General features: G+C 46.8%; 1 protein-coding gene across 10 annotated transcripts in view; it reads left to right on the top strand.

Moving 5' to 3' along the window:
• Positions 1-12,370, top strand: part of Bcas1 (brain enriched myelin associated protein 1) — an 85,288-nt gene extending 72,918 nt beyond the window's left edge. For 6 of the 10 annotated variants that reach the window (XM_076930313.1, XM_076930312.1, XM_076930310.1 and 3 more), the window contains 2 exons: positions 4,956-5,237; positions 8,183-9,182. In XM_076930313.1, the coding sequence (XP_076786428.1) occupies positions 4,956-5,237; positions 8,183-8,257 (357 nt within the window). In that variant the 3' untranslated portion in view covers positions 8,258-9,182. Of the gene's footprint in view, positions 1-4,955; positions 5,238-8,182; positions 9,183-11,296 lie in introns of those variants that run through there. The other 4 variants (XM_076930309.1, XM_076930305.1, XM_076930304.1 and 1 more) reach the window with 2 other exon arrangements.
• The last annotated feature ends 398 nt before the right edge of the window (positions 12,371-12,768 follow it).

Raw genomic sequence — 12,768 nt, 5'->3', positions numbered from 1 at the left:
ATATTGGACTCCCAAAATCTACATACACTACTGGGCACTTTAGGGCCCAAACTCTCAAAGGTTCACCTTGGAAACACAGTAAACTTACTTTATACAAAAAGGAAAACACGGGCCAGTGAGACCCCTCGGTGGGTAAATTCTGGTCATGACAGCCTGCCAACCTGAGTTCAAATCCCAGACCATACAAAAAGCTGGGTATACACATCTGTAATCCCAGGTCTCCTGTGGAAAAATGAGAGGCAAAGACATAATTATCTGGAAGTTCATGCGCCAGCTAGCCTGGAGTACGCAGCACAGAAACAAAAAACAAGCAAAGACCCCAAAAGCAACAGAGACCGGCCTCAACAAGGTAGAAGGGGAGAGCTGACTCGGAGAGGTGTCCTCTGACGTGCACACACACACACGTGAGTGCATGACTATACACACACATGCACACACATACGCCACACACATACACACTATACATAATGTACACACATGCACACACACATACACACACTATACATAATGCACACACATGCACACATATACAACACACAGAGATACACTACACACACTGCACACACATACATACCACACACGCATGGAGGTGTGTGCATGTGCATGCGTGAACACACATGAGCACACACACACACACACTTGTTTAAAGGACAAATCCAGTTGACTGTCTAGTTCATCTGGACCCTGCAGAGGGACAGCCATACCAATAACTTTAGTGGCTCTAAAACTGCAGTGAGGTTCGTGGCACTGAGTGAGCGGGAAACCTCCCCGTTTATCTGGAGGCTCCAAAGTCTGAGAACTCCATCTTCCAGGGCTTCAGACCTTGCCTTGAGAAGTGATGTATCCTCATCAAGAGATGACAGGAGCTTTGTTTTGTTTTTTTTTGGGGGGGAAGGGAAGTAGGCCCTGTCCTCTGAGGTTTGCCCTCTCATGAGTGTTTGCAGAAGCCTGAGCGCTCCTAGCCTCAGGTGGCTTCCAGAGTCCAAATAAAATGAGACACGCCAGTAGCCATGTCCCCCACTTCCTGCTTAGCCGATTCACATGTGAATATTTCTGGTGTGAATTTTGATAAAGAGTCAGACTTGAAGTAGAACAGTCAAGGCTTCAGTATTTAATAACAAAGCCATGCTTGCTCTCAAGTGAATAATCAGATTAAGCCAGGCTTGGTGACACAGACTTAAGGAGCTGGAGCAAGAGGGTTTGGAAGTTCAGGACCAGGCTGAGGGAGAGAGTGAGTTCAAAGGCACCCTGGATGACTTAGCAATCAACCCCATGCTCTAAGCATCCAGTGGTGTGAAGTGTGGACGTGGCTCAGTGGTAGAGCACCTGCCTAAATTAGAACAACTGGGCAGTGGTGACCCACGCCTTTAATCTCAGCACTCAGGAGTCAGAGGCAGGAGGAGCTCTGTGAGTTCAAGGCCAGCCTGGTCTACAGAGCAAATCTCAGGACAGCCAGAGCTACATAGAAACCCTGTCTCAGAAAAAAAAGAAAAGAAAAGAAAAGAAAAGGAAAAAGGAAAGGAAAGGAAAAATCAGAATAATAATCAGATTATCTTTTAGATTTATTTTATTTTGAATTATGTGTCTCTTCATTGTGTATTTGTCTTCATGTTTGTATTCATGTATGATCATGTGAACACAGGAGCTTGGGGAGGTCAGAAGAGGGTGTCGGAGTCCATGGAGCTGGAGTTACAGGTGGCTGTGCTTGCTGTGGGTCTAGAGAGCTGAACTCAGGTCCTCTGCAAGAGCAGCAGGTGCTCTTAACATCCAAGCCATGTCTCCAGCCCAAGAAACTGGGGATGCAATAGGAAAATAAACAACACATGCATACATACATTAATCATGCATACACAGATTCATCCTTACACAGCAATACATATATACATGTGTATATACATACATATATGCACAAGTACATGAATTCATTTTAAGGCATTAAAAGGAAAATGTAAGCATGGCAGGGAAGAGGCACCCGGGGGCCTGCTCAAAGTTCTCCCACAGAAACCCACTGGCAACTGTCAGTCCTTTGTATAGCCCAGCCCTGACTCACAGTGATCTAGGAAGGCTTCAGGGTCATGGAGTGTGTCTTGCTGGCCAGTCATTCCACACATTTTAAGAAAAGCCCTCTGTGGCCACTCTTCCCTGGTACTGGATAAAGAGTGGATGGCCATGGTGTTCCCTGAGGCACTGGAAGGAGGCAGAAAGAGAGTATCAAAGCAGTGTTCCAAAAGGTGGGGGTCGGGGTCAGGGTAGGGGGGACCAGAACAAGATCTCCAAGAGCCAGGACTTGACTGAAACACAGTATCCAGCATCCCAAACCCTAACAAGAAACTGGGCAGAATAACAAGGAAAAACCCTGTGCCCAGACAGAGTTTTTCCTGAGAAAGGAGGGAGAGTCCCTGCAGCCAAGGCAGTGTGAGCAGTGCACTTCTAGTGTGCACCCTTAGTGTGCGCCCCTAGTGTGTGGCTCTGGCTCACTGTTTCCCATTCCCTAATCTGTACACTACAGTCAGAGCCTCACAGTTTCTTGTGGGAAGAGGTTGGCCAGCCCTTCTGTTAGCCAGGGACTTTCCTGTCAAGCTGTCAGTTCCGTGTCCTGGAACCACCTGCCTCTAAGGAAGGCCAGGATGCTCTCTACTCTGTGTCTGGCATTCCACAGGAACCAGCTGTGGTACTTTGACCCTCAGGTGACCTAACACAGAAGAGGTCATAAAGAGACTCTTCGATGCCTGTTCACACAGCGAGGACATGATAGAACTTCAAGCCAGGTCTCTGACTCCAGAAGGAGCTTTTGAGTGCTGACATCCTCCACACTTGGGGAAGTTCAGGGCTTTGCACAGCAGCACAGGGTCCTACCCATTCCAAAGGATGCTGTGGTAGGGGCTCTCTTCATCTAGAGGAGACAGATGCTCTGGGCTTCCTATGCTACTCAGAGATTCTCCTCAAGTCTTAGCACTGCTAGGAAATGACAGGCTTAGGGATGTTTCTGCAGAATAATTTGAAGGGTGCTGGCTACATCCACGGGCATCTGCTTCCTGGGAAGCGGCAGTCTCCAGGTGCTTGGGCTCAGAGCAGCCACTCCACTTGTCTTCTGCTGCTTTCTCAGGGCTGTGCTGCCTTCACTGATGCAAAACGCTAGCTTCTATTCTTGCTCAACACTGTAGCTCTGCAGTCAGACTTCCTGCCTGGGTACAGGTCAGGACTTCATGAACCAGAGTTTGTAGACCTGTATCAAGGGGGTCAAATGTACCCATGGGGTAGTAATTATATTTACAAGGTTTACTGTGACTTCCAAAGCTGCTGTTTTAAAGCTAATATGGATTGTATCTCACGAGAGTTCATTGGCAAGGTCTCAGAAGCCCCACGTCGGAGCATGGGCCCGTAATTCTAACCTCAGCACGTGGGAGGCAGAGCCAAGCCAGGAAGACCACAGGTTGAGTCTGGCACTGGCCATGTAGAAACATGATGTCTCCCAGCTGGGATCTAGCTGAGCATCCACTAGCCCATGGGATGATGTGTGGGACACTGAGTTTCTCAAATTTCTCCATCTGCTCCCTTGCACCAAAGCCAAAGTTGCTAAGACCTGTGTTCATCTGACACCAGAGAACTTACTCGGGCCTCAATTCACTCACAGTCTGAGGGGGTCCAGGGAGCTAAGATTTCTCTGTGGTTCTTTTCCCTTTTCTGCTTTTATATGGTCTGAACTGGTAGACATTTGAGATCAAAAAACATGATGAGAAAAAGATTTCTACATCCTACTAGATTTGGGGTTTTTTGTTTGTTTGTTTGTTTGTTTTTGTTTTGGGGTTTTTTTTTTTTAATTGGCTCTCTGTAGCTATGGTTTTTCCAGAATCTTCCAGGACTGTTTTTGTTTGTTTTTGTTTTGTTTTTTTAATAACCTTTACATTGTAGGTACCATCTAGGATGTCTCATTTTGGTACTGAAAGATATCCATTCAAAACTAAAAATAAGTATATTTTTTGAAACTACCATTTCATGAAATAAAAGAACAGTTTCACATAAAAATATAAGGCATATGTGATTATGAATTACAAAATGAGCACCCTCAAGAATAAGTCACTTGTGCTAATTATGGGACACTCACTCAACATCGACCTAGGCGTGAAAGGGCTCCAGGAACGGCTGGACCCAAGGGCACATGCGCAGCCGTCCAAACGGATTTCTGTCGCACATTCTCAGCTCTGCTTTTTGTTGCCTTCCTGTCCAAGCATGTTTTTTTCTCTTGAAACGAAGTCTTAAAGGCCCAGGCTTATATTTTCATAGCTTCAAATCTGATGGAACTGAAGCCAGGCCTCTCGATTATCTCAAATATCAAATCAACGAACCAATCAGCAATAGCTTCAGCTATCCTGAACCAATCAGAGTTATCTCCAGCTATCCTGAACCAATCAGAGCTGTCTTCAGCTATCCTGAACCAATCAGAGCTATCTCCAGCTATCCTGAACCAATCAGAGCTATCTCCAGCTATCCTGAACCGATCAGAGCAGTCTTCAGCTATCCTGAACCGATCAGAGCTGAACATGCCCCATCATGTACACTGTTGACACTGGCCAGGGTGGGGCCACTTACCTGGAGTGGGATTAATTTGTCTAGGTGTCGTGGGGTAGCTGTTATTACTGCCTCAGTTTACAGATGGAGTAACTGAGGCTCTGGGGAATTAAATCTCTCAGCCCAAGTTATGTATGTAGTTTGCCAAAGAACAGAGAGAGCTCTTGCAGGAAAAGCATAGATGAGTAATGGATTATTGCAAGGTAAATAGATAAATCAATGCCACCTGTTAGGCACAGCCTTTCTGATTTCTTTTTTCTTTCCCCCACGTTTTACACAAACTCATTCCCGACATCTGAGCGTCTCTGTTTTAACACATTTACTCCTCTGCTTTTAAGAATCATCTTTCAGACACTAAACAGGGGCTTTGTTTGAAATTGCTCTAGACATCAAACTCCACGGAGAAGACGCCCTCTCCCCCAGAGCCAGAGCCCGTGGGAACAGCCCAGAAAAACAAGGAGACCTCCTCAAAGGACAAGAAATCGGTGGACAAGAAGTCAGTGGCTGAGAGCAGCAAGCAGAAGAACGGCAAACCGGAAGCTAGAGAAGCAGCGCCGTGTGTGCAGCAGCAGCCCACCGTAGAAGCTAATGCGCTGCAGACCGGGGACAAGACCCCGAAGAGGTCTGAGAAGCGGCGACAGTCCCTCGGAGGCTTTCTGAAGGGCCTGGTAAGCAGATGGGGTGTTCGTGGCTTCTTTCTCGGGTCTTGGTTAAGGGCTGTGGTATTCGACTCCAAGGTGGGAGCTACGATTCTTGTGCACCTACTGGGTACCAGGCGCTGTTCTAGGCACAGAGAGCAAGACACACGGGCTGTTCTGGAGCTCAAGGTTAGAAGCAGGAAGGATGAAGATGTCAGGTGTTAGGGGCAGGATGGATCTAAATAGCATGGGGGCAGCGGGGAGGAGAGTAAGACCTATGCCTATGCTCCAAGCCACTACGCCCGGCTGGACTGCAATCCTGCTGTGGCTGCCTCCTAACTCTGTGACCTTGGCTGAGTCACTCAACCCAACCCCCTCGTACCTCAGTTTCCCCTGTTGTCAAATTGAGGTCATGGTAACAGCTGCAGTTCTACTTCAGTTTGCATTCTATTTCTGTAAGAAACACCAAGACCAAAAGCAACCTGAGGAAAAAAGGGTTTTGTTTGTTTGTTTGTTTGTTTGTGGGGTTTTTTTGTTTTGTTTTCAGCTTACAGTTTTTAGTTCATCATGGAGGGAAGTTGGGGCAAGAACCTGAGAGCAGGAACTGAAGGAACATGGAGGAATTTTGCATAAATGGCTTGCTCTCCATGGCTTGCTCAGCCTGCTTTCTTATACAACCTAGGACCACAAGCCCAGGGGATGGCACCACCCACAGTGGGCTGGGCCCTCCCACAGCAATCAGCAATCAAGAAAACACCCCCATAGACTTGCCTACTGCCCAGTTTTATGGAGGCAATTTCTCAAATGATGCTCCTTCTACCCTGATGACTCTGGCTGTGTCAACTTAACAAGAACTAACCAGCACAGACCCATGTGTACCTTATGATTTTTGAGTGTTAAAAGAAAAACTCAACAGATTAAATATGGAATATTTGAGGGAGGACCCATCGTGGATCAGGCAGAGCTCTGAATCGGAAGAGGATCCTAGAGTCACTTTGAGCCACTAGCTTACAGGCTGGATACAGATACAAAGTAACCACTGACTGGTGTCAGAGTGGTGTGATGTTCCATTTACCTTATTTGGGCATGGTATGATAAATTGCCAGCTTCTGACTGGCCAAAGCTAGACTGTGATTGGCTGAAGGCCAGCTATTTGTGACACGAAATATACTCTTCTGTTAGGGTGTGGTGTATTTAGGCACTCAGTCACACTGTACTTTGTGACATAAGAACTTAAAAAGCCAGCCTCAGGCTGATGGTCTCCTATGTCTTTAATGTCAGGGATGTAAATGCCTGGTTGAATTACTTCTTCACTGAACGAGCAACTGAGACTGACAGGGGTAGAAGAATTCCTTTTGCTGTTGCAGTTTTGGGCAGAGTGGCCAAGAAAATCAGATTTGTTCCAACTATCTCATAAAATTATCAGAGTTGGGATCCCCAAGACCAATGTAAATGCCAGAGAATGTGGCTACGGTCTTGTAATCCCAGCACATAAGGAAGCAGAGACAGGGCATCTTGAGAGCAAGATGGTAGTTAGACTGATCATATCGGTGTGCTCTTGGCTCAAGTGAGAGATCTTGCTCTGTCACTGTCAGAGGAATTGGGGAAGACACCTGTGGCCTTCACATGGCCTTCACATGTGGCCATGTGTATACACATGCATACCACGCACACACCATCAAAACTATACTGTCATGTTTCCTACACTAGACCATGGCAGATAGTATGTATATGTTATGTAACATACACTATATGTTATATATAGTAATCATATAGTTATGCATACGCCCTCTATAGAGTACTATACCCTTTGTGCTCCGTGTAACTTACTGTATTGCAGTACTCATCTGTGTCGTGTGTTCCTTTATTGTGCTCTGTGCACAATCCTGTGTTGTAAGGTTCTACTTGTAAGGTTGCAAAAAGAGCCACCAGTAACAGTGCCTCTGATCCATATGACATGTTTGAATTTCAACCCAGGAAAGAAGTTGTGTTCAGAGGCTGGGGGTTCTATTGCTCCTTGATATGAAATCCTGGAAAAATCTCGGCGTAGTGGTGCAGGTTTATAATCCTACTCTCCAGAAGATTGCTGTGAGTTCAGGGCCAACCTGGGCTAAATAGTGAGTTCCAGGACAGCCAAGGCTACCCAGTGTGATGCTACCTGGAAAATAAAAGAAACACACACAAAGAGGACCCTAGAAAAATCAAAACTGTAGGACATGGAAATATAAGACATCACGAGGGTTTGTAAGTGCATTTGTTAGTTGGGAGATGAGCAGAGACAAGGGAGGTACATATGTTGTTTTAGGTGGTTCTGATCCAACCATTTGTATTAGTCTGAGCTCGTAGAACTGTATGCAGGAAGGGCTGTTTGACTATGTCTACATCACACTTAACAGAAATGACAAAAGTACAATAGTACAGTCATAACAGCACCTGCATGTATCCGCCTGCCACACTGGGACGGCGGTAAGGTGCAACCTCCACATGCCAGGTACTCAAGTGGCCCCCAAGGAACAGGCAGACTGAACCCACAGAGGAGGAAGATGCCAGATAAGAGTAAGGTCACTTCAGATAGTACTGGGGAACAAGTCAGGGCACCATTTTGTTAGACTCTGAAAGAATGAGCTATAAACAGTGGCTAGAGATGTAGCATGAACTAGAATAGCAAGTCCCCACCCCACCCCGACTCCTGGCCCCCGACCCCTGACCCCAGGACTGTTCAACATGTGTCACAGTTTGAGCACATCTGGGAGCACCCCTTGGAGGTGGTTTTGAGCACTCCCATTTTAAAAGCAAATCATGACGTGTCTAAGATTTCACAAACCCAGGAAGCAATGTCACTCAGTATTGAAGGTAGACCTCTGTCCATGAACACAGCGTATTTACGTAGCACAGGACCTAGCTCAGAATAAGTATGTGGTAAGTAGCCCTTGCTGCTGTTGGTCTCATCCTGGCTGCTTTGTGTCTGTCTCCAGGGACCAAAGCGGATGCTGGATGCTCAAGTGCAAACGGACCCCGTATCCATCGGACCAGTTGGAAAATCCAAGTAAACAAATCACCCAGTTCCCGCCAGGTTCTCCTCCCATTCCATCTCCTGCCCAGACCCATGCTGTGTATATATTTTTTTTTTCTTTTTCTGGCCAGCCAATGAAATTCTTCCTACAACTTCAACCTGAATTGTTGTAGATTGAGGTGTATTATGTACGTCTCTGGCCCAGTCTTTCCTGGCATATAAGTGTAAAAATGGGTTAGCAGGTTGACCAGTTGATCCCAGGGGAGCTGGTGTGTGCCAGGCATGTGGGGGAGTAAGTAGATAAAGGCATCTGTGTTAAGTTATGAAAAATAGCAGGTATCCAGTCAGGTGCAGAAGAAAAGTGCTTATGAGACAAAGAATATCTGTCTTTGTAGCCAGTGTTGCCGCATCCTCAAAACCTGAAGAGGGGATGGGAAGACTGGTTTATTTCATTTCACACTTGGGGGAAAGAGGGACTCAGGGCAGGCTCTACATTGGGCATCTTCGAACTTTTGGAAAGGAATCTATGGGCTATAAAGAAGAGTGGGCAAGAATTGATTTTCAAATGGGGTTCTTGAAAGTTATCGGTGAATGGGGAGGTGATTTGCTGGAGAGGGCTTGCAGTGATTTGGGGGACCAATTCCTTCTGAGGCTCGGGGACAAGGGCTTGAGTTACCAACTTCAAAAGCAAAACAGCAAAATGAAATAAAGTTGCAGGTTCGTTTTGCAACACAAGGGGGCGCCAAGACCTCCGCTTTCCCCTCTGCATCCGGTACCCCTAACAAAGATTTGTTTCTGCAATATTTCGTTATTAATGTTTCTCAGATGGCTGAGGGACTTGCTTCATCTGTTCCGTCTGACACTTATCTCATGCCTGTCTGTAATGTCCTAATGTTTTCATAATGTGCTCTGATAAAAATCCTCCCCTAACCCAGTTAATAAAAATTGACAGATTATGCAAATACTTGAGGTGTTTTTTTTAATTCTTGTACAGAGAACTGAATTGGACCGTGAGTCCATTAAGATGGAATTGCAAAGTAGTGTATGATTGACTGATAGTCATCTGTATTGAACCTTTCTTTTCCCAATTTAATAAAAAAATATTACATTTTAGGAAAGCTTTTGATTCTAAATTTCAAATGCAGCTGGCTGGGGCTCTCTGGAAGGGCTGTATCTTCCTCCACAAGCAGTTGAGAAGCAGTGTCTGCTGTAGATGTCCACATTGTTCAGATATACCTTTACACACTACTCTGTGTATGTGAACGCTCATACATACTACAAACTTGTATACACAGGAATAGATTGGGGTGCACATATGACTGAACTTAAGGTCACAGCCTCGGCCCCAGCAAACCAGGGTTGATCACCAGTCCCTCATAAGCCAATTAAAAGAGCCAAATTAATGATTAAAAACCAGATCACTCGATGAGGCCACACTGGGAAGAGGGAGAAAGATCCAAGAGTCTCTCCCACTTCCCACAACCCATCTTGAAGGTCCTTCAAGTAGAAAACAAGACTGTATAGCCATACAGTCCAGCCCAGGGGTAGATCCCTGCCCACCTCTGTCTCAGCTCCAAGTCTCTCCTATACATTGTAAGGCCTTCTCCAGTAAACAAACACCTCTTCCAGGCACCCCCCCCACCCCCGGACTTCAGCCTTTTCCTTCTCCTGGGAACTCTCAGTGAATTTTAACTTCTTGAGGTTGGTTGTTTCCATAGTCTGATAGTCAAAGAGGATCACAGGTGTCCCTTTAGAATATATTCATCCTTGCCAGACTGGCAAATTTACACACACACACACAGTGGCAGGTTTTATACACATGCACGTGCACGCACACACACACACACACTTTACACATGAGAACTATCTCAGAGCAGTCAGAAATAAACATTGAATATCTCGTCCTAGCATGGACAAGAACACTGGAGCCACACCTAGAACAGACTGGGAAATGGGTAAATGTATCCAAAGAACAGCCATGTCTGTGAGGCCCCCAAATGTGGAGGAAGTAAGGCAGGATGGTCTGTGGTCTGCCAGCACACTGACTGGATTCCAGGTTTCAAATACAGACCAGAAGAGGGTTCCTGTAAGCTAAACTTGCTTCCTGGGTCCCCAGGACCTGATTTGGAAATCACTCTCTGTTCCTTGCTGGATTCAGAGCATGCATGTCCCGTGCCATACCATGCTAGAAGGTTTTGCTGGAAAGACTGGGGAGGTGGGGTTGAGGGGTGCTAAAAGTACCTTGGGAAAACTGGAAGAGTGGGGGAAGTGGCCACACTACCCAGTCCCTCCAGCCAGCTGTCAGTTCCTTTGTCTGCAAAGCCCTGGGGGTAATGCCTGCTGTGACCTTTTGCCAGCCTCTGGACCAGCGCAAGCTGTAGAGGAAATTGGCCAATTTCACCTTACAGGGTACCGATGCCTTAGGCTCAGATGAGAGTTGTTTCCAGGCAAGATAGGGAGGCAATGGGGAGTGACTGACTCGGGCCACCAGGCAATAGCACCCTCCTGCTTCCTGGAAGCCAAACATAGGTGGGGTGGGGCTTTCTGAGAGAAGCTCTGCAAAACCCCTCCCGGGCTTTTATTCCTGGTCCCTCCCCACTCCTAGGCTGAAGAAGGCGCTCCTAATGAAATTGTGGTTTGGATTTTTTTTTTTTTTTTTTTTTTTTTTTTTTGTGAAGGCCAGGAAATTTAAGCCACAAACTCAATGATTTATTATTGTAGGGACCCTAAACCCAGCTGTAGTTTAAGAAGCAAGTTCTGTGCTTCATGTGAAAGTTGTGAGTTTTCAGTTGCAATTCTATCTCTGATGCATCATTCACTAACTGCCCCACCTCACGCTACTGTCGTGGGAAAAAGAGCAAAGCACTCCCTAAATTCACACAGAAAGCCCACGGGACTCAGAGGGCTAAGAAGCTAAAAGTTTGGCCCCACAGAGCCCAACCGAGCTCTGGCAGGGGGAGTGAGAAGCAAACCTGACAGGCAGCCAAGAAACAAAGTTACGAAGTGTGGGAGGAAAGGGACAAAGGTGCCTGGTTGTCACCGTGAGTCATTTAATGATTCGCTGATTTATTTGTAGGTGCTCAGGGAAGTGTCTCCTCTCCCTTGCCAAGAAGACGTGCCTTTTCTGAGAATGGAGCTAGTGAGATGAAATGTCCGGCATTGTGCGTGCAAGTCACACACACACACACACACACACACACACACACACACACACTATGTGCACACATGTGCACGCACATACTCAAGGACGCCTTCCAGTTCCTGCTGACAGAAACTGTTTGCCTGATATTCGGAAAAGAATTCATTCAAAGGAGCAGTTGTTCCCGGCCGCCCAAGGTCACTCTTGGATTCATCCTCTCGGAAGTAGCCACAAACCAAAAGAGCTGCCAAAAATGGGTGGGGAAAGAGAAAGCCAGAGAGAGTGCTGGTTTTGTTTGTAACTCAGTGAACACAGATATTTCTCTCTCTCTCTCTCTTTCTCTCTCCCTCCCTCCCTTCCTCTTTCTCTCTCCCCCCTACCCCCAAGCACTATGCAAACAATAGTCCAGAAACACACAGATACACTGGGAGGGGGGACAGTCCAGACCCCCCCCCCAGGGCAGTGTGGGGGGTTACTCATTAGATTTAACAAGTCCAGACAGTACCCCCCTGCTCCATTCAAAAATCCAGAAGAAGCTTAAGTGTCCACATCCAGGACATGCAGGTGTGGTCTCTTCTGTTCCCTAGCTCCAGGCTAGTCTTGGGCCTGAAGCAATAAAAGCAAGCTTGAGGTGTAGCTCAGAGGTACAGTACTGGCCCAGCACAAACCAGGCCTTGTGTTCCACTTCCAGCGTTGCAGAGGTGGAGGGGCAACGTGGTAATTAACACAAATGGGAGAGAAAAATCCCTCCCTGGCCTGCCGGTGAGGAAGGAGAGGGAAAGGGCAGCCATTAGTTACCTGCTTTCCCACGGTGCAAACCCGGAGATTAGGGACAGGGTGCTGGCGGGGCTCAGCTTTAACCGTTGTCCCTGTTCTCTTCAGAGCCCTTAAGTAAGCAGTTTGGCAGTGTGTAGAGTCAGGTTTGTCCCTGGTCAGGACTCTGTTTACTCTATAGTGGAGCTGCATGGGCCCCTGAAAATGACTGCCTGTTAGTTAGCAACAAGGGGGGGGGGGGGGGAATGTCAGCCAGCAACTTCCAAACACTGATTATTGAATCTTTAGTGGAGGCAGAGACACTGGGCCAGGGATCGCTTCTCCAGAGGTTGGACTTTTTTTTTTTTTTTTTTTTTTTTTGGCTTCTGTATGGCCACCCATAAAGCTACCCCTCGATCCTCTGCACCCTGGGGCCTCTTACTTGCCAGGCAGAAGTGAACCACATGATTTAACAGAAACGAGGATAGAAGTCACGCTGCCTAACAGGACGTCACGCACAGCCTTCCTCGTATTATCTAACTTACAGCTGTGTGCTCCCCTCAACCCCTCCACCCTTCATCCCCCACCTCCATGCCTAGAATTTAAGTGCTTCCTTACATTTTCTTAGAAGCTGACTGTCAAAGACCTGTATGCAT

This window comes from Arvicanthis niloticus, chromosome 2, assembly GCF_011762505.2.
Source record: "Arvicanthis niloticus isolate mArvNil1 chromosome 2, mArvNil1.pat.X, whole genome shotgun sequence".
In the NCBI taxonomy this organism is placed as follows: Eukaryota; Metazoa; Chordata; class Mammalia; order Rodentia; family Muridae; genus Arvicanthis; species Arvicanthis niloticus.
The sequence above is the reverse complement of the archived record's forward strand: the minus strand, read 5'-3'. Positions and strand labels throughout refer to the sequence as shown.